At 37.4% G+C, this 21,028-nt stretch overlaps 1 protein-coding gene across 1 annotated transcript in view; it reads left to right on the top strand.

Moving 5' to 3' along the window:
- The window catches only part of GNAS (GNAS complex locus), a 153,062-nt gene extending 136,618 nt beyond the window's left edge, over nt 1-16,444 (top strand). The window contains exons 6-12 of the mRNA XM_030502781.1: nt 5,840-5,894; nt 6,844-6,917; nt 7,672-7,730; nt 8,704-8,824; nt 9,856-9,986; nt 10,485-10,552; nt 11,103-16,444. Of these exons, the coding sequence (XP_030358641.1) occupies nt 5,840-5,894; nt 6,844-6,917; nt 7,672-7,730; nt 8,704-8,824; nt 9,856-9,986; nt 10,485-10,552; nt 11,103-11,249 (655 nt within the window). The 3' untranslated portion in view covers nt 11,250-16,444. The remainder of the gene's footprint in view (nt 1-5,839; nt 5,895-6,843; nt 6,918-7,671; nt 7,731-8,703; nt 8,825-9,855; nt 9,987-10,484; nt 10,553-11,102) is intronic.
- Nucleotides 16,445-21,028: the final 4,584 nt, after the last annotated feature.

Here is a 21,028-nt window from a genome sequence, read left to right as displayed (position 1 = left end):
AAGCTTTCTAAAGTCTTTTAGTTTACTTCTGTTCAAGTCTTATACTACATTTTGAACTTCATTTCCAATACAAATCTGGTTTTGAATGGGGACCTTATGCCTGAGGACTGACATGCAGAATTTTGTTACAGGAACACCGTATGTAAGCTGGTTTTACATGCAATATAGTGCTCTCGTAATTATACCAATAAAGTTTGTTACAGTACTGTCCCTACATGCCTGTCCCTTAAGACTTGGGATTTTTTTTCCTTAATTTTCCTTGTGAAGTAGTTAAAGTAATTGCAAAGGTTTTGATGGATTTTTTTTTTTTTTTCCCCTCTCTCCTTATCAAGTTTTGTTTAGGGGGAAAAAAGAACTATGTCTTTCTCAATCTTTTTCATCATCTGGTAACTTGTTTGTAGCATTTCTTCTGTGACCACCTTAACTGTAAAAACTCCACCTTTGCAAGTCATAGGAAATATCAGTATATCTTGGGAAAAAAAAAACCAAAATAGTTTTAATGTCTCAGTTTTTATTTTTACGGAAAAACATGACAGCTTTGGCTTCATATACTGTCCATGCTTGCAGGATACAATAAATACTAGCAGATTGAATGTTTGCTTATTTTGTTTGCATCATTCCTCTAACTTTGCCTGATTTTCTGCTTCTCTTGCAAAATAAACTTGCTGAAATGTAAAAGAAATCTTTATCACCAGTTTAAGGAATAGGATTTCCCCCACCCCCTCGACATCCCGCTTGCTCCCAAGAAGAGCAGGAGCGGGTAGACCCGAGGGACAAGCAGTGTGTCCATATGTGCTTCCAACTGGAAATAACCTCTGTGCCCCAAGTCAGTGTCGGTGTGTGGACGCTGTGTGGGAAGCCCTGGGTTAGACGCTGTAACAGACCTGGCTTTTCAGGGGTTTGAAAACTCTTCTGTATTAACATGTTTTTAAACTGTTTGAAGTTACAGTATATACATGATGTATTTGTTACCCTGATGTATTAATATTCCCTTTTAAAGGGAATATTACGTCTTTGTACTACCCCTGTGACTCCGGCTTCAGCACAGTCAACATAGCTAAAGACAGAATTTATCAAGTAGTTAACCATTTAGCTTTTAGAAAGCTGTTGCTGAATAACATGAAGGATTACGGCAGCGGGAGTAAAGTAGAAGTAAAGCATGATCTGTTCTGAGAAATAAAAAATACGCTCTTGTTTGTAAACACTGTTAATGTTGAGTTAAATCTCAGCTTAAAACTGCTTTACAGAGCTTTGAGTTAGTTTTTAGTGCTGATAGGGTATAGGTAACTCCGTAAAAGTCTGCTGGGCATTTGCACAGTTTAGTCCTTAGGGAGATCAATAAACAAATATTAATTTCTTTCTGGACGTAGAAACTTGAGCTGTAAAGACTATCTTATCAGTGATCAGGGTAAATACAACTTTAATTCTTAGTAAAACCTTGATAATTCTTGGTAACATTCTGGCTGATTCTTAGTAATATCTTGATAAAAACACATGACTCAGGAAATGAAAATTCCATTTCCACTGACTCAGGGGACTCTGGGCAATTAACTTACTCCCTGTGTGCCTACCTTTAAAACAGGGCTAATGTAAGGTGTGCAGTTCAGGATGCGAGGGTAGAGGCAGGAAATGTAGCATGAATGAAGGCAAGCAGGAGTTTTGAGTGTGATTTACTGTCTGTAAAATACTGTGAGGCTTTCAAAGGCAAGAAACTTCACTAATACGGAGCTCCAGTACTACTGTTGGGGGTTATAAGTTATGAACAAACTTTGTATTTGATTGGGATTAAAATTTTGAATTCTTGATTTTACTGACATGAAAAATTGGATCTTAATATGTCTTTTAAGAGAAACATTTTGTATACAAATTCAGGTTATGACTCGACAAAAAATCTGATGGAAATAAAGCTCTTCAAATATAGGTGTGTTGTCAGTTTGAAGAGACCTTTCCAGTGCTGTTCTAGACTGAAAACAAAAGCTCTTCTTCACAAAGCAAAAAAGAAATAATTCTTGCCTGCCAACCATTTTGTCAGATCACAGAGAGTAAAACTTCAAGTTAGTGTTTATTGAAAAGACTGTCAGGAAATGCTCAAGGACAGGCAGTGTGATTTCCCCCTCCCTCTTCCGAAATCGGTGAAGTTGTGTTGTTTCTTGAGGTGGAAGATTTAATGTGTTCTATACCTTTCCAGTGGGGAAAAATGAGTGCAGGCTGCAGCTCTTAGTCCGGCAGCAGCATTGTTCATTCAGGAAGTTCCCCCCACATAGGGATTAACAGCTTTCTCTGTATGAAGGAACTTCAGAATGAATCAGTAGCTGGCATATATCTTGATCTGAAAATTGGAGCATAGTTTTGACATAATAGGCTTATTAAAAATTTGGAAAGAATTGGGAATACGTGTATGACTTAATTACTTTGACCTGCAGGAGCTAAGGAAAGCTTGTGTGTATCTCTCTGTATGAAGTCAGCCTCCTACATGCACCCGTTAAAGAAACTTCATTCTTTACAAAGATCTGTTTAAAATATTTCACATGCTGTTTTTTCCTTCCCAAGCTGAAGAAGGGGACCCCAAAATAAAGTGCATTTTTTTATTTCAGATTGCTTTTATTAATTCCTGTTTAATTTTTATTAATACCTTTCATTTAGTATCTTGGTGACACGTCTGCTGCTGTCCTAGAGATACTCCTTCTCCAGTGTTGCTGACTACAAATGACTTAAAGCCTTAAAGTCTTTATTTTTATTTTTTTTTAATGTGTCATAGCAGTATCAATATTTTATTATAACACAGGCAAAAGTGCCTTACATTAAGTGACAGTATTCTGCAGAGCAATAACCGATCCGTTATTTAGTCATGTCCAGAATCTGGCCCAAAGTGAGAATTGGCAGCGATGCTGAATGAATGATTTGCTTTCTGGAAAATAGCTTTCCCCTATAATCTCTGGGAAAATTTTACAGAAGAAATCCCTGACTTTGTAACTTGGTGCAAGACTTGCTCACAGGGTAAAATTTGGTTTCATGGTTTGACAGTTTTATTTGAATTATTTCACCAAGGTCACTTTTCTTTCTCCCTGTGAATTTCGTTGCTGACATAGTAGGTGGGCATATCTCCAGGAGACTTAGAACAATCTATAACAGCAGTGAATTCAGCACACAAAGCAGTGCTGAAATGGCCTTACTTGTGTTTTGGGTAGAGCAGAACAAGAATTAAAAATAGAAATTAATGATGGTGAATTTGTTTTTATTTTAAATTAGGCTTTGTTCTCATCTGACTTGATTATTAGTTTAATTTACTGGAGAAATTATTTGATCTTGATTACCATTGACTTGGAAGTCTCTGAACATAGTGTATTGATCTTTTCTGAACTCTCGTGCTCCCACTGTTGCTCCTTATTTTAGGTGTACCAGACTAGATCAAATTTCTGCTACTCTTTTCTCCTTACAACACATTTATTTTTCAGTTGACCAACTGAAGTAATCCCTTTTCTATGTTTGAGCAAAATAATCAAACTGTTTTTAATGTTTTTAGCCCTCTCTAAAACTGCTAGAGCAGACTTTCATGAAAAGCCACATGCAGAGGAGGAAATCTGCATTCAGCATATTGCTTTGCTCCATTTTCCCTAAAATGCCACTGGAAGCAGGGCAGGTTTTCTGGGAACTATCACGCAGTGAAAGACTTCCTTCTTGAACGAGTATTGTTACGACTATCAGATGTTCCTGAATGTTGGAACTTGTTTTGGGGGGAAGAAGAAATGTTTATTCCATTCGAACTTGTTTTACCTGGCATGAACATTGCTATTGGAATTAATCTCAAGTACAGTACTGCTGCTCCTATGTGGCTGATGTTTTTCAAGGAAATCATAGGCCTAAAAATAGTCTGCATAAACAACAGTAAGAGGTTTTGTACTTTCAGTTCCAGGTTTTAGCAATATCTTGTTGTTATTTTCTAATTGTCAGTTTCCAAAATCCATTAAGCTGATTAGCAGAGTGTTTAAAAACAAAACCAAATTTAAAAAATAAAAATACTTCTAAAAAAAGCCACCTTTTGTGGAACCTTTGCATAAAATGTTCTCCTTAGATCAATCAAGAAATGCTGGGTCATTGTAGTATCACCTTTATATCTTTATGAACATGTTATGTTCTGGACATTTTTCAAGCATCCTCCAACTTGTGAAATTGCCACATCATTCTGAAACCGTGGTCTTAGGGGGGAATATAGTATGGAAACCCTCATACTAGTTGGAATCCATGATTGTTACACATATTTAACATCCTCTGCGAACTGAACAGAGCTTTACTTCTTTACCTTTGGATTAAAAAAAAAAAAAAAAATAAGATTACGTAACAGCTTGGGAGAGATGAGGAAAAAATTGCAAACGCAATTTGTCACCAATTTTATCCTTTTCTATCTGTCTCCTGGTCTCTTTTCGTGATGGAATTTGATCTTTACACTTTGTATCATGTTTTTAGCAGCATGTTTACTATGATATGTTTTCATGTGTTTAAAATTCTGTAGTTCAGACTAAACAACAATTACTTTTCATTTGTCTCTGAAACAAGATGGTTATCTAGTTCCTGGTGAAAAGGGCATTACACCGAAGTATACAACTATTTTTCCTCCTTCCCCTACTCTTCATTAGGTGTTTTAGGAAGTCAGTTGGAGAGTAGGGGCTGAAGCTGAGGGCTAAGACCCTTCCTGATTTTAATGGGAGTTTGCTTTCTGATTTGTGAATCTGGGACATGGCTACCTATCCCCTCCCCTTCAAATTGTTGCCTGCAACCATAGGTAATGCACTTCCAGCATATCTACCTATGTGTAGGGATCAGAAGGGAAAACCCAGCTTCATGATTTCTGCTTCATAAAGAAAAAAAACCATGCAAAGGAATTTAAAAGGGAATTCTTAAAAGCAAGGGTATTCTGTTTAAGACTGTAATTAATCATTAATGTTAGGGGTAAAGTTACGTGTAGGAGCATTGCTAGATCTCCTGACAGTACTGCAGTGGAAGGTGTCTGAGCATGGGGCAGCCCTGCTGCATACTTGGTGTTGGGCAGTGTGGTTGGGGGGTGGACAGCATTAAATCTGCATCCTGGAGCTGCTGGTTTGCTCTGTCTTTAGTCTCATAGTAACACCACAATAGAACAGAGTTAACAGATTGGTTTCTTGAGATTTTTACTCTTTGAGTTGAAGTCAAGGATAATTAGGAGGTTACAATTAATTGATAAAAGTATTTTAAAGACTGCAGGGTATTCTCTTTAGCTAATGCCTAATGAATTTGAATAAAATAGATCTTTTTATACCCATTTTGCCTACTGCTGCCACTGAAAACTGGTACGAACTATCAACAGAAAAAATCAGTATTTCCTCTCACTTAACTGAGTTTGTCATGAAATTGGTTTGGGGATTTCATTTACTAGAAGAATTATATGGACAATAATTTTTTTTTTAAATACTCATCTAACTTTCAGAAAAATGACATGTAGGCAATTTGAGCCATTGCTTTACCGTTAGCAGTAGCAGATTATATTGTACAACTTTTATGAGTATATTACATAAATTAAACTACTTGTATGTTTGTTAGTGGAGGGAGCACAGCGGGAGGGGTTGGAATGAGATTTCCAGACCTGATTAATAAAACTGTGGACTTGGCCCTCTGCTGGGTGGTGCTGGGAAATGCATGGTTTAAATATGAGTGCTTGAATGTTGAGCAATTTCAGTATATTCAGCATTTTGTGAATCTGATGCGTTAAAATACAAATCTTATCTGGGAACCTGTCAGTTACTAAAGTGTTAGATAGTTTGTCTATTTTGAGAATTAAAAGTTACCCTTTCTTTCCTCTCCCCAGTTTTCTAGACAAGATTGACATAGTCAAACAAAATGAGTACACACCATCTGACCAGGTAAGGAAAGTTTCATTAAGAAATTACACAATTTATCTGTCCCCTCTGTCTTTGAGGATCATACTAATTTTCTAATTGCCATTTGTGGCACGAATACAGGTACTGCCATGTACTGTACCTGTTTAGTATTGCAGTAAAAATTACGTTATCATTTGGATTGAGATTATGTTTATTAAATGAAAATGTGCTTAGATGCAAGACTTCCATCATGCTCCTGTGACTGAAACTCAAATATCCATTTGCAGGAGTAATTTATAATGTTTTGCCCTCCTTGCTTAACCTTGAATAACCATCATGAACTGGCTCCCACTGATACCAGATTTTGTATAAATAACCTTGTTAGAAAATTGTATTTTTTTAATCAGAGTAGAAATTGTGGTTTTCATTTTGTTACAGACAATCTGAGGATCTTTTTAGGGCCAAATCCCTAATCCAAAACCACATGTATATTCCTAACTTTCTGCCCATAAATAACACAATTAAGCATGTAGCATACTTTTATAGGATAAATAACCAAAAAACATATTCATGTCCCAAAACTTTCACAGACAGTATTGGTGAGGAGAGAGCAGTTTGTATCCTTTAAAGCTGTTAACAAGTAAATTAATCATTCACCCTTTTAAAAAGCAGAGGGTTTGAATAAATGAGGCTTTCTTGTCATGGAAATAATCCTACTATTTTCAAAAAACAAGATACCAGAAACGCAGGTTGTTATATTTGAAATTTGGAGCAACTAATCTTCAGATATGAAACTTTAAAACAAGTATCAGTTTTATATTGGAGGCAAAGGGTCTGCTGCAGGATCAAAACCTTCAGTGCTCTGTTCGCTGTTTCTGCAGTACAGCATACACTGGCAGCACTGAGTAAAAAGTTTGTATTTCTATTGCTGGAAATATGAAGAATTATGAAGTACCTGTGTTGAATCAGTGACTTTCCCTTTTATCCCTAGGATCTTCTCAGATGCAGAGTTTTGACATCAGGAATTTTTGAAACCAAGTTTCAGGTGGATAAAGTAAATTTTCAGTAAGTATTCCTTTTTTTTCCTTTTAATACAATGCAGACAGTGCCAGGGTAAATCGGATGACAGAGTACCATATAGTCATTGAGATTTCTGTATTTGTCAAGTTGATGTTTAATAGCAAGTATTTTATGGGTTGGGTTTTTTTTTTTTAATTTAGTAGTTTGGCTTTAAAAAGAAAAGCAAATTGATGTGCAGTCTTCTGCTTTTATTTCAAATGTCAAAGAACAAAATGTTTTAAATCTGTTTTTACTAATGCATCTTAGAAGTATTTGATTCATTGCTGGTGTACATAGTTCCATATTTGACCAAAATCTTTGTACATATCCGAGTAACAGAAAATGCATGTTCTCTTTACTGTCCCAGCTTAGAAAGATTGCTTGACCTGAATAAAAACTGACGAGTTTTAGTATGGTCTCATTGACTGTAGATCTGTGATACTTGTTCCAGCAAATTATTTTTTTATAGGACCTTATTTATGTCTTAGTTTTTAATGGTGAAAATGAATCTGCAATGTACGTGCACAAGAATGTCTTACTTCAAGTGTACGTGTTGGTGAAAGTAAACATAAATATGTGTTGTGATGAAACCTCTGGGAGTGCACGCTGGTGGACTGTTAACCTGTTCAGGTTCTCATAATCCTCGATTCCTTTTAGCTTCTATGACACAGAAGTCCTAAAATTTCGTACATTTTCTCTGTGCATTTGGGGGAAGGAAAATCCAAACACACAATGTGTTCTTTATGTTTTTCTCTCTTAGTATGTTTGATGTTGGAGGGCAACGAGATGAACGCCGAAAATGGATCCAGTGTTTTAATGGTATGATTAGAATTTGTTTGTTTTATAAAATAGTTCTCTGCAAAATTTTAATGCCCAATCTTAGTTTCTCACTGTGTGAAAGCTAAAGCTGGTGAAAATATTTTTGTCTTTGTTGTCTGGACAAAATTTGAAGCTATGCAAAAGTCCGTTTGTAGAAATGAGATCTTACAGGATAAAGTAGAATGCAGCTTAGAATTCTTCATCTTTTGCTATGGTCATTGTCATAGAATATCACCTGAATACTTTACATATGTGTGGAACTACTGCGCAGTATTTTCTTCTGTGCTGTTAATAGCAGATTTGTTTGGGGTTTACCTCTGCTCCTTCCTCTTCCTGTTACCTCATGGTCTGACTCATCTCTTCTGCTGCTGCTGTCTGAGGAGATGAGCTTGGAAGTCAGCATAAGAGGTCTGGAGCAGCACTGCCACGCAGAAACAGAGATCTGGATTCTGTGATCTGGGAATATCTCTCAGGAAAGAGATAGAGGCCTGTAAGCTAGAATAGTAGAGTGTAGGAGAACTAGAGCGATTAACCATGAATACACAGTAATCTATTATTTTTATTATTACTATTCACGCAGGTCAAACATGCCATTTGTTCTGAGGTCTTCCCTCAAGGGCCTCCCTGTCCTTTCTTGATCGCTTAGAGTTGCTTTCTAAATTTCCTTACGCCTTTCAAATCTTCTTTAAATTTCTCTCTTAGCTTTTTTCAGTTTCTCTCTCTTGCTTCTGTTCCTTTCCTTTCCACATTTTCTGTCATCCTGTCAGCTCCTGTTCTGTGGCCTGCTTCTCCTATCCTTAATGGTTTCTTCAGTTTCTTTTTTTATTTCTGGTACTTACAATGCTGTCAGTAATAGCATTTCAGCCTGTTCTTTTCATGACGCTGAAAGTCTGGCAGCTTTTGATTGAACTTTGGGATTCCTGGATATTTCTTCTGAAGTCTGGTATTAACTGATGGGTATTTCTTGATTTAGATGTGACTGCTATCATATTTGTGGTGGCGAGCAGTAGCTACAACATGGTTATACGAGAGGACAATCAGACCAATCGGCTTCAAGAAGCACTAAACCTCTTCAAGAGTATCTGGAACAACAGGTCTGTGAATAGAAGTTCAATTGTTTGTATCAAATAAGTTAGTAATCCTGTCATATACGATAGTCAAGACTTGTGTACTGGTTAGGATAGAGTTAATACTCTGTGGCAGTGCATAGGGTGCTGTGGTTTAGATTTGGACTGAAACAGTACTGGTAGCACACTAATGTTGTAGCTGTTGGTGAACAGTGTTTGCAGAGCTTCAAGGCCTTCTCAGTTTCTCACTCTGCCCCCACCCAGTGATAGATTGGGGGTGTGCAGTAGATTGGGAACGGGCAGATGACCCAAGCGAACCAAAGAGGTATTCTGTACCATATAACATCATGTGTGGCAATCAAAGGGTAACAGGGGGGTTCAGGAGGGTTACCCATCTTGCTGGGCATTGGTAAACCCACAGGAGGTGGTGAGTGATTGCCTTTGCATCCTTGGTTTGGTTTGGTTTGCTTCGTTCTCTCTTCCACTTATCCTTCACTTACTATACAATTATTATTTATATTTTTTATCTTGACCCCAAATTTTCTTCCTTTATTCTTCCTCTCCTCTTCCTTTGTCCTGCTGAGGGGGAAGGTGAGCGAGCTGCTGTGCGGTGCTTTGCTGCCCAGCAGGGTTAGCCCGCAACCGCAGCGCAGCCTCTGTTATGCGCTTCTCACAGCGCAGTCAGAGCTCGAGCTCAGTCACAACTGCCTCCCTGTTACATTAATGTCTCATACACTCACCTGATTGAAGAAAACTCTGGAGAGTTACAAATTGGTAGTTGCCATATTGAGGCTGTAATTAAAGCACCGAGAGAGCAGCACACTAAAAATTCGATGTCTTTGGACCAGCAGTAGAAAGTGGGCAACTTCCATTGCCCACATTAGAGGCACACAAACCAAACTTGGGATGTGTACACCTGGAATTACACCACTGGGATTCAGGTATAAAAAGAACCTTTGAGAACTATTCTAGTGTGTCATTCGACTGTTGTCTCCAGTTTCTTTTTGCAGTGTGCCTAACTGTGCCTTCTCAGAGTGTTTGGTTTCAATTTTCTACAGGTGGCTACGGACCATTTCAGTAATTCTTTTCCTGAATAAACAAGATTTGCTAGCAGAGAAAGTTTTGGCAGGGAAATCTAAAATCGAAGACTACTTTCCAGAATTTGCTCGCTACACTACACCAGATGATGGTAAGATTTTTAAGTTTTGTTGGCAGTTTCCTTGTTCATCATGTTTGTAATGTTTTTCAGCTAAGACTTTGAAAACTCTTAAATAGATGTAATCTTCATCGTCTTTTAGCCAAACTAATGTTAAATTTTAGGTATTAATAATGAGAGAATCCTGACTTTTATACATTTAATATATTAATCATCATGCCAAAATCGTGTTACTTGGCTGGTGTAGACCACAGTACAGCTTGTCACTAATGCATCCTCTGGACTCCCCCTGCTTATGTCTGTGGTCATTTCTCTAATCTGCTGAATGCCTGTTCCTACGGCCATCATAATATGCCTTTGTTCTCCTAAAATCTTGCTGTTTTAAATAACATTTTATGGTTTGTCTTATAGTCAGTTTTGCAAAGTATGTTTCTATTGTATGTGAGCAGAAAACAGAACAAGTTATGATTTTTAGGTGCTATCACCAAAAAACATCTGTTTTAATGAGATACTTATTTTATTATTAATCAGCAACACCAGAGCCTGGTGAGGATCCCAGAGTTACAAGGGCCAAGTATTTTATTAGAGATGAGTTTCTTGTAAGTATTTCCTTTCTTTCAGTATTTCCTTTCTTCCAGTATTTCTTATGTGATTCTTCTCAAATATAAGCTCTTACACACCTTCTACTATTGCAAAATGCTGCCACTTTTGGTGTTTAGATTTAACATCCACACTGCATAAAATACATTTAAGAGCTTTACTGCTATTTGTTAGCTGCTCTTTGGATATTTGTTGACACAATACATAATAATTAAATAGCAAAAGAATTGGTGAGAATTAATAAACCTTAAATAGAATGATGAGTGAAGTCCTGCTGTTACTAATGGGGCCACTTTGAGTTCTCAGTCAGTTCTGAAATTCCCTGGTATGCAGTGACCTTCTCAGCATATAATTCTGATCATTTTAAATTTGATGTTTTAGGTGAGAGAGTGAAAAATTGTGGGCATTTTGTCCCTTAGTTACACCGTTTGAAAACGCAATTCGCATACGTATCTTAATTCACCTGAATGAATTCACCTGAGTTTTCAGAAGATGGGGGTTTTCCCTAGTCATTTTTATTTTAACCCAGTATCTCTCTTCTTTTAACAGAGAATCAGCACAGCAAGTGGAGATGGAAGGCACTATTGCTATCCTCACTTCACATGTGCAGTGGATACAGAGAACATCCGGAGGGTTTTCAATGACTGTCGGGACATTATTCAGCGCATGCACCTTCGCCAATACGAGTTGTTGTGATGGAGAGCACTTTTTTCTGTGTTTTGGACTCCTTATTCCTTATTAAAAAAAAAAAAAAAGAACCCACCCTTGCCCACATAGGGTGGAAGAGAACTGTTTGAATCTCCCATTGATTTGCACCCCTCAACTTTTTCTCCTTGCTGGACAATAGCAGCACTTCTAAGCTTGCTTCTGTACCCCTCGGACAGTTTGAGATGGCCCCTAACACTTAAAAGGCCATTTCCATGAGGATTCCCTAACACTGTTATTAACAAAAAAGAAAAAAATAATAATAATTAAAAAAAGGAAATAAAAACTAATTAATTAAAAGCCCTGAATGTGGAGCACCTGAGAGAATTGGTGATAAAAAATTGAAACATAAAACAAAAATTGGGGAGAGAAAAATAGGTAATTTAGCACTGTTGTGGGCGTAATCATGTAACCCTTGATCTCCACTTTGTATCATTCACTGCATCAGACTAAAGAAGGTGCCAAGTCACAGACCAAGTTTGAAGACAGACACTTGAGTTTGGTTCTCTGACTGTAATGTGGCTTTGAACGGAAATACTGACAATTCTACAACAGACCTAGACAGTGCAAAAACCAACTGCTACCTTTCAGAAGGGTATTTTTAAAACCAGTCTTGGTGGTCTAAAGACAACCATGGACATTTATGAATTGAACTGCGTATGGCCTGTGATTGCAGAAAGAGTTAACCACACACTGTTTTCAGTTTGTCCACTGATGATCCCGTCTGCTATAAAAATCATTATCTGGACTGTAGTCCTCACAGTCTTTCCCTTCTTTTTCTTCTTCCCTCCCCTCATTTTTTATTTTACTGCTGGATTATTATTCTTGTACAGACTGTAAAATGTATTATTTTGTACAACTTTATTGAAAATAACTTGTAGAAGATCTTTGTGCCTTGATTATGGCTGTACCTGTACAATGAGCTAAGATGTAAGTATGTTTGATTGCGCTGTACAGCTTTGTCAACCCTATCTGCAGCATTAGCTCAAGGTAGGGAAAATTTATCTGTAGTTTAGTTTTTCTGGTTTATAAAAGAAGGAAAAATACTGTTTAGTAAAAAAAAAAAGAAAAAAGAAAAAAAGGAAAAAAAAAAGAAAAAAGTACAAATTGTGCAAACTTAACCACTTTAAAAGTGAGGTCTTCAACAAGTGACCAGATGTTGCAGCATCATGCTTTTTAATTTTTAGCTTTAATTCATTTAAATCTCTATCCAAATGCAAAACATGGCTTGTTTCTACATAAACCAAATTTTGCTACAAATTATAAATGTTAGTCTTTGGTCATTCATAGTCCTTTTTTTTTTTTTTTTTTTTGCTAAAGACAAAACCAGAACAATAACAGACACATAGGGCATCATGCAGGTCTGGTGACCATCTCTAGGCTGGGCCAAGGACCCCGGCAACCTCTGCTCACGCTGCGTGAGCTGACTGCTACCGGCATGACAAGGTGTGCACTGCCCTTGGATTTGGCCACTGAATTCCAGTTTCAAGTAACATTTTTATTTCTCTTTTAATAAAGAGATACTTTAGAACCTTTTTGTTTTATATTAACTATATAAGTAGCTTAAAGTGAAGATGTGTGGATTTTTCTTAAACTTGAATAATTTATGCAAATTATATGCTTAGAACAACATGTGGTACAGTAAAAAGAAAAAGAGCAAAAATCACTGTAGCAATAAGAGAGCATGTAATTTTAGTAACTACTACACTGCTTTATATTTTATACCTAGGTGTTTTATGTCTCTGTGAGTGTGTTACTTTTTCATGTGTCTAAACCTACGTGTACAATTTGTACAGTCAGAAATTACAGCTGTAATAACACATCTAGAACAGTGTTAGCCTATATTACTCAAACACCCCTGTTCCTCCTTCATTTTCACCCCTAAACTGATCTGGATCTTACTGCAGTGACTTTAAAAGGAAAACAAAAGAAGCAAAACAAAAACACCAAAATACTTGCCTCTCTGCCTTTCACACTAGCGTCCCTCCACCCAAGAGACTGTGTTAACTTTCTTTTTTGGGAAGAGGTCCAGTTTAAATTAAAATGAGGTTGTGGTCAGTGATGTCTGTGCAGCTAGATTTGCTTCAGGTATCAGATGCCTTTTTAATACCAAGAACTGCAACTGTTCGGAATTTGTGAGGTTTTGTTGCTTTTGTGGCTAAACTTTGAAATTAAAATTAATCACCTGGTCCCTTGTCACGAACAGAGCGGGGACATGATGGGGTTCCTGTCCCAGCTCTCTCAATTCAAATTACTGGTGATCTTCCAGAAGATACTAAATCATCTAAAAATATTTAGCTGCGGTTGCTACTCATCTTCCAAAAATGATCTTTCCTGTTCACAGGTTTAGACAGTCGCCACCTGAACTTCGCAGACCTGTAGGAGGACATGACAGAAAATAACCCCCTACAATTTAAGAATGTATCCAGTGCCTGTAGGTTAAGGGCTGGTGTTTCCACTGGGTAAAAATGGGACACATGTAGGGGAAAGGAAATTCATTGGGAGCCTTAATTTTAGTTACAGGAGCCAAAATCTTTAATTTAGTGCCAACCCTTATCTTTTAAAGCCTCAGAGGAGTTGGTGTAAACACCACATTTATAAATGGGAAAAGCCTGTAGTGCTGTGAGGAATGTCCTCTCTCAGCTGAGAGAAACAAAGCACCTCCATTTGAAAAGCAGAAATGAAAAAATAAGCTTCTTCCTCTGATAGCGAGAAGAATCCATACTGCAGTGAGCTGTGTGAGACAGCAGCAGTGTAAGAAACCTAAAACTTTATATGAACAGAAATGTTTAGGGGATGCTGGTTTTTTTTTTTTCCTTAAATGAGGGAAAAGGCAATTGTTTTGAATATGGTTGAGTTGCACAAGTATGGAGTGTGTGTGTCTTAATGTCTCAGTATTGCCTTTGTTAGTCTCTTTATTAGTCCATGCAGTTTGGTGGCCTGGTAAATGCAAGTCTTATTTTTAACAGCTTTTTTTTTTTTTTTTTAATACAAAACCATAAAGCTTTAATGTTTGCTATTTAATAAGTAACTGTGTTTTCTTCTGTCTCTAATTTAGTGGCCATAATTTGCAGTTAATTGAACCATTCCAACCTAATGCTTACCCATATTTCCTAGTTTTGTTTTATTTATTTATTTGAACTTCTTGTTTTCATGATTGAGGACTTTCACTTCTGTCTCATTCATCTGTTTGGAAACTTCTGACCTTACAGCCAAAACTTAACTCATTCTACTCAGTATTCATCGTGATGCTGAAGTGTAAGATACCTGCAAATGTAAACACTACCACTTTTATTAATAAAAGCAAATACAGTGTTTTAGGGCACATTTGCATCACTATAGTTGAGGTTGTGTCAGTATTTCCATTGTAAACCCATAGAGGGTCTATATCTTGGCACTAAATTGCCCTAAGCTAAATCTTTGCCATACAATTCTTCTACTCAAGCATGAATTTGGTGGGTTGGTTTTTAAACCGTTTCCAACACAAACTCTTGTTTCTGTTTTAAGTTATACAACTGTTTTGTTGGATGGGGGTTGGTTTAAAAAAAAAAACAAAAAACAAAAAACAAAACCTAACAAAACCAACAAACAAACCTGGTTCAAGATTGTTTTTGGCACTTCTGTAACTCAGAAATGGTTTTGATTTTAAAACATAACCTTTGGCAAGCCAGTAACCTACAATATGGTCTGATCACTTTGGGTATTTTGTAAAAATAATAATAAATTGTAGAGATGTTGTGGTTTAAAAATCAGCTACTGTGCATTTGCAGTAACTTATTTCAACCCAAGAACTTTTAGCAGTTTTTACATTAGTAAACATACTCAGCAGCCAGCATGATGCAGCGGAACAGTGATAAGTCCAGAAGGGTTGTGGGGTTTTTAATAATGTGGAGAAGTAAAGCCACTACAGACTAAAAAAAGATTCAGTTGCCTCTGAAAGCATCAAAACCTGCTCTCATAGAGGCTGAAACTGGAGCTCTGTTAAGTTGTCCGGAGCAGACTTTGATGCTAAAGCATACGAAGCCATGCTGGGTCAGTTGTCAGAGACGGAAGCCCTGAGGGCTTACCTTCCTTTATCTAAAAACTATTTTGAATCGTGGCCTGGAGGATAGGATTTAACTTGGAGTATGTCATTAACTCCAGAGGAACTGAAGCTAATTCTGTTCCAGTGTGTTGCACATAATTGATACCTGCAGGATAATTTTCTTAGAGCAGTAAATCTATGCACAGAAATATTAATGTTCATCACTTTACAATTTGAGCACCTTGTAATTAGTCATGGCGCAATATTGCTGTAAATGATGTGGGATGTTTTGTATTATATCCTAGTTTCCAATGTCAAAAATCATGTACCAGGAAAAACAAGAGATATAAATGTGATTACACGGGAAACTGACCACAGATACGGAGGCAGACACATGACAGCCGAGTACCAGTCCAGTGCCTTAGTGATAATACTGTTGGTGGTTGGTGCTATACAAATGTCTAGGATTGATAAAGTTGTTTTAAGTTATAAAATTAGTAACTTATTCTGGAAGAGAGTAAGTTCTCTTCTTTCCCCACCTGTATCTAGTATGCTATGTGTATTTCTAACAATGCTGGCACTCAAAAGACCTCTTCCATGGAAGCAGATGATAAAATTCCTACGAGCTGTAAGAAGCAGGATCAGGGCCACAGATAACCATCAGAGGAAATCTCACAAAAGAACAGGTCCTCATCCCTAAAATACATGTTGAGTTTGTATAGCGGTAAAATTACTTACGCGCAAACATCTGTTTGCAATCCAAACCCAAAACTGTACCCTTCTTCCTCAGCTTGATATTCCGGAAAAATCCATCCATTGGGAAAAAGTCTTTCTGTTCTACAACAACCTTTGAAGTGTCTTTGCAAATGAAATAAGCTACAAAAGGGATTTCGGAACCTCTGCTGATGAAAGCCATTACACTGGAAAACCTCTCTGGTGACTGACGCGACAGAAATTCCGAGAGTGAACCTATTTTAATCCTGGTTGTAACCAGTTTGCTTAAATACTGTGAGTGGGTGTGTTTCAGTTACTAGGTAGTAAACTGCTTTAGAGTATTTTACTGTATTGCAGAGATTGCCGAAACTTCAGCCACGAGTACTGGCTTCATAATTAATTGTTTTCAACCCCGATTCTCATCTTATTAAAAGTTAAAACTTCTTTTTACTCTCTACTTTTAATGGACTGAGCTGAGCAAAACGGGTGCAGTTTAAAGCACAGGTCTACTTGGAAAAGCAGCTTGGGAGGAGGTGGGGAGGCAAACTAATCTCTTGCTGCATTAAACAAAAATAATAAGGTGGGGTTTTTGTCTAACTTCTGGGTCCTATAAGCTTAGCCTGGTTCTGTGGAAAAAATAGGGAGTTCTTTAGGTTAAGAACAGCGAGTGCTCACTGACACCTCTGCAACAAGGGGGAACTGACCAAATATGCAGTAGATAATTTTCTTTTTAAGAAAAACAAGAAAACCCCCAGACCACCAAACCAGAATTTGCAGATTTTCCTAATTCTTTTCACTTAGGAAGTCTGCCTGAAAAATCTTAATGACAGGACAAAATAAAGCCTTTAGACATTGTCCCACATACAGAGAATGGTACATTTTTGAGGGAGAAGATGCTGACATTAGGGTTTTTTATGTAAGATAACATGCTTTCTAAGGCTGGGGTACCAGTAGACAAATGTAAGCAAATTCAAAATTAAATGAATGTATGTCTCTAATTTACCCAGTTGTTTTATTAAATGAGTTGGCTAATGTTTTCCTTTTTACTTTTTTAATATACTACTACTCAAGTTTGGAGAAAGAACAAGCTTAGGACAGAGGTAGTAATGTTGGGAAATCTCTCAGTTCTGTTCTTCTGTTATGCAGACTAATGTTTTTATGCTGTGAATTTTATGTGAATTATTAATAGTGAAGTACAGTGTTTCTATTTGTAGTTTTCTGGTATTTGATATGACTTTGGAATTGTATCATTCTTGCAACGAAAATGCTAGTGAGCCAGCAGAGATGGGGAAGAGAAAGGAGCTGCTCTGTAAGGGTTATGAATTGCCACGACAAGCTTGTGACTGTGAAGCTGCTTGGAAAGGGAGCCTGTTCTAGCCCTTTTTCATGTCATTATCAGTTTTCTGTTGGCAGGATCAGAAGAGCTTCCATAAAAAAGGGAAATGAAGGGGTTGGGCAATAGAACCAAATACGTGTCTATGTTGAGACCTGAAAGCACTAATGAAAGGTATTTCAAACTTGTTTTAAGCTAGAGCCATAAGAGAGAGCATGTCTTTTCTGAAGTGTGTGTGTGATGATTCATATGTATCTCAGCATTTTTAATCTCTGTTCTCTTTTTGCTTGAAGGCACAACACCCAAAATGAAGTAACAGATTTCATGAACGTTTTGGTGCTAACACTGAGTTCTCTTTCCCACAGGACAAAACTCTGCTGGGCTACAAAGGTCCATCTATGTAAGACAGTCTGGAAGCCCAGTGCTGCCATGAGCAACAGCTCTTGTTTTACCCTATTTGCGTTTTAAAAGCAGGGAGCTTACAACCAATTGTTCTTTCCAACATCATGGCCCAAAACCTGCTACCTTTGGCTTCAGCTTTGTCATGTCCCCACACCCCAGTCCACCTACTCTGAAAACATGTATGGTTGATAAGAGAGAACAGAGCAGCTATGAAAGAACGTTACAAGACAACCTCGCTGAAAGTTCAAAAGAATTAGGGAAAGCTAGGTAAACAAAACTCCTAAATCCGTCACCTTGGACACTGAGAAATATATTTACGGGGAAAATTCTTCATTCCCCAGGTAAGTGACCCAGTTTGGGATCCTTATATAAATTTTCAAGGTCAGAAAAATTATCTAAAAGTCCAGGATATCTCCAACTAAGGAACCACAAAAAAATGCACTTACTACATACATTATAAAACTGGGAGACACTTCAATGAAGTGTCAGTTCAATGATCAGTATGCAAATCAATGGGAACTTGCAAGAAAAGTTTCCACTACAGGTTCATCTTGAAAAGTACTTGTGGCATTGTGAGGCTGTGCTTTCAAGCAATCTACAGTATATAAATAAGGTTCCAACTTTGAAGCTGATGTTTGAAGGAGCCTAGAATGACATTATGTTGGCAACCTAAAACCCACCTTGTTTTGTCTCAGAATGCGTCTCGGTTACCTCGCAAAGTATCGTGGTGTTCAATGTCTGGAGTAACTGTTACCAGTAGTTGCGAATCTCAAACAAAAGTGCTTAATCTTGAGGTTCTGCTTGAGAAGGAAGAATTCTTCAGCCAAAACTCATTAGCCTAACTTGATGCTGCTGTAATTTCCTACTCAACAGTTAGTAACCTTCTCTCTAGTTGAATGTATTGGCTGATTTGTAAAGGGCTAATGATTACAAAATACAAATTGATGCTAAAAGAATTTGTAGAGGGCAAGGGGCAGAGGTAGTTAGCATACAGAGAATGCCAGGGTGGGTATTATTAAAAAAACATATGAAATAAAAGGCAAACAGTTTTGTTGAAGTCGGCTCTTCTGTTTGGGATTTTTCTTTTATTCCTGGAAGGAACCAAATGAAGTTGGGTCATCAACTGTATTATATTGAGCCCTTCTTTAGGTACGAAAACTTGAATCAGAGTTGTTAAGAAATGTTCTCAAAAATCAAGCAACACATTTTGGTAGTTGGGTGGAATTGAAACTTAAGCATTTGATACTTGGCTTATTCTTCACTCCTTTAGAAGAACCATTTCCAACCTTTATGAAACCAACCTTCTGTTCCACATTTCTGTAGATCTGGCGCTTCTTCACACACATCTACTTTCCAGGATGCCTTTACTGCTTCTCCAAAGCATGCAGCAGAGACTCGGGCTGGCCTTCACGGTATATATATATTGGCCTCAAAATTTTATCTTTAATATGATCATCAAAAATCTCCTTCAGTGAGAATTGTGACTCAAGGATATCTTACACACAAAATGTAGTCAAATATGCATGTAGGGAAAATTTGTTGCAGTCATTTGCTGAATAATAAGATATTTCAGGGACATTCGGGCAAATCTAAGTGCTTTTATTTACAAACATTTTACTGAAACTTTGTAAAAAAAAAAATCCACATTGGAGAAGACAGTTAAACACAAGAAGACACCAACATTGTTTCCATTCAAAGTTGTAGAAGTTTAGTTTGCAAAATCAATTTCTGGTACATTTAGCGTTTCATCACAGTTTAAATGATACCTTGAAACTGTTGGGTTTGATCTGACTTTGCCTCTTGTTTATTGACCCGAAGTGGGGAGAGCGTGGATATTACAATTCTTCTGCAAAGGGCTATTCAGCAAATGTCTGGCTCTGTTACAGGTCCCTAGTTTTCTCCTCAAGGAAAGTCGAAAGTAAATGCTTTCAGTGTTGTTCATTCTTTATATATTAAATAAATAAATTTAAAAAATCTGTCACTGCAATCAAAAGAGATACACATATGTAAAGACAAAAGAACTTACAGTTTTAAGATTCAGACACTGAAACTACCAGTATGAAGAAATTACTAGAGCTGATGAAGCACAGGAGGTGTATAGATGTTTCTTACTCATCTCAGAAAATACTTTATTGGTTTGGGATACACTAAATTTGGGTCCAGTATTTTTTTGGGAAAATATCTTCTAATATTTTAAAATATTTTAAAAATACATTCTATTTTTTTTTTAAGTTTAAAAATATTTTCTTAGGAAAATAATCTGACTGGTTAATCTCACTTTCTGTTCCCAGTACACTATTTTTTTTGTCACATCTAGGAGATGGAAATTGCCTGCTAACTAAATGGAGATAAGCCAAAACCTTTTTCTCAAGGATATTTCCATTGGCCTCCAGCCTCAGCCTGTCACTTCACTCCAGTTCTTTCCTCTTAAAAAAAAGCCAGCGCTTCCATAAGCGTTGAAATGTTACCTGACTGTCTTCCGGACTGCAGGCAATTGAGCAATCATCTAGCACAGGTAGAGAATGTGTCTGTTGTGCCTCTGTTTCAATCTCTGCCTTCTATTCTGAAAAAGTCTCTTTTCCTTTCTGTTGACAGAGCAAAAAGAACACTATCCTGGGCTCACAAAAACGCTGGAGATGTTTCAGAAAGGGTTGTTTCACCACTGTAGGGCAGCACACAACAGCACAACTCACGCTGTGCTGCAGTTCAGGTGGTGGTCTGTATTTTCTATACTGAAATTTTAAATGCAGTAAGCCCTTTAACTAGGACAGCGACCACACCTGAACAAGGACTGTGTCTCTTGAAGATCCTACAACTTATTTCTGAACAGGTCTTTTTGGCCTTTCCTACCATGCGATTTCATGGACTGCATGGAAAAATATGTAATTTATTTTTACTATTTTTCAGTTAGAAACTGAATGAGAATAAAGGACCTTTTAAATAATTAATCAGCAATGCTCTTGGCTGTCCTCCAAATTCCACAACACACCCTCACCCTCCCCTTTCTCACAGTTAAATTCATACAATCGAGGAACAGGAGTCGATCTGAAGAGAGACAAAGGGACTCTGTTTCTCTCACATGGTATCCATTTCACTAACGCCTGTCTCCTTGCCTAGGGTCAGATTGTACGATCAGTTTTCATTTTAGACTTATCCCTTCTTCATTCACCTGTAACTTCCTAGGTCCTTGTTTTGCTGGGGGCCCTCTTGGCCTGTTGCCTTCAGTCAGCACCAGAGCTCAGCCCATCTCCTTTGGGACCCATCAGCTCCTCCAGGAAGGTCTGTACTAAGGTCCTG

Source organism: Strigops habroptila, chromosome 13 (assembly GCF_004027225.2).
Source record: "Strigops habroptila isolate Jane chromosome 13, bStrHab1.2.pri, whole genome shotgun sequence".
Classification (NCBI taxonomy): Eukaryota; Metazoa; Chordata; class Aves; order Psittaciformes; family Psittacidae; genus Strigops; species Strigops habroptila.
Note: the sequence above shows the minus strand (reverse complement) of the source record. Positions and strands in the feature narration are given on the sequence as shown.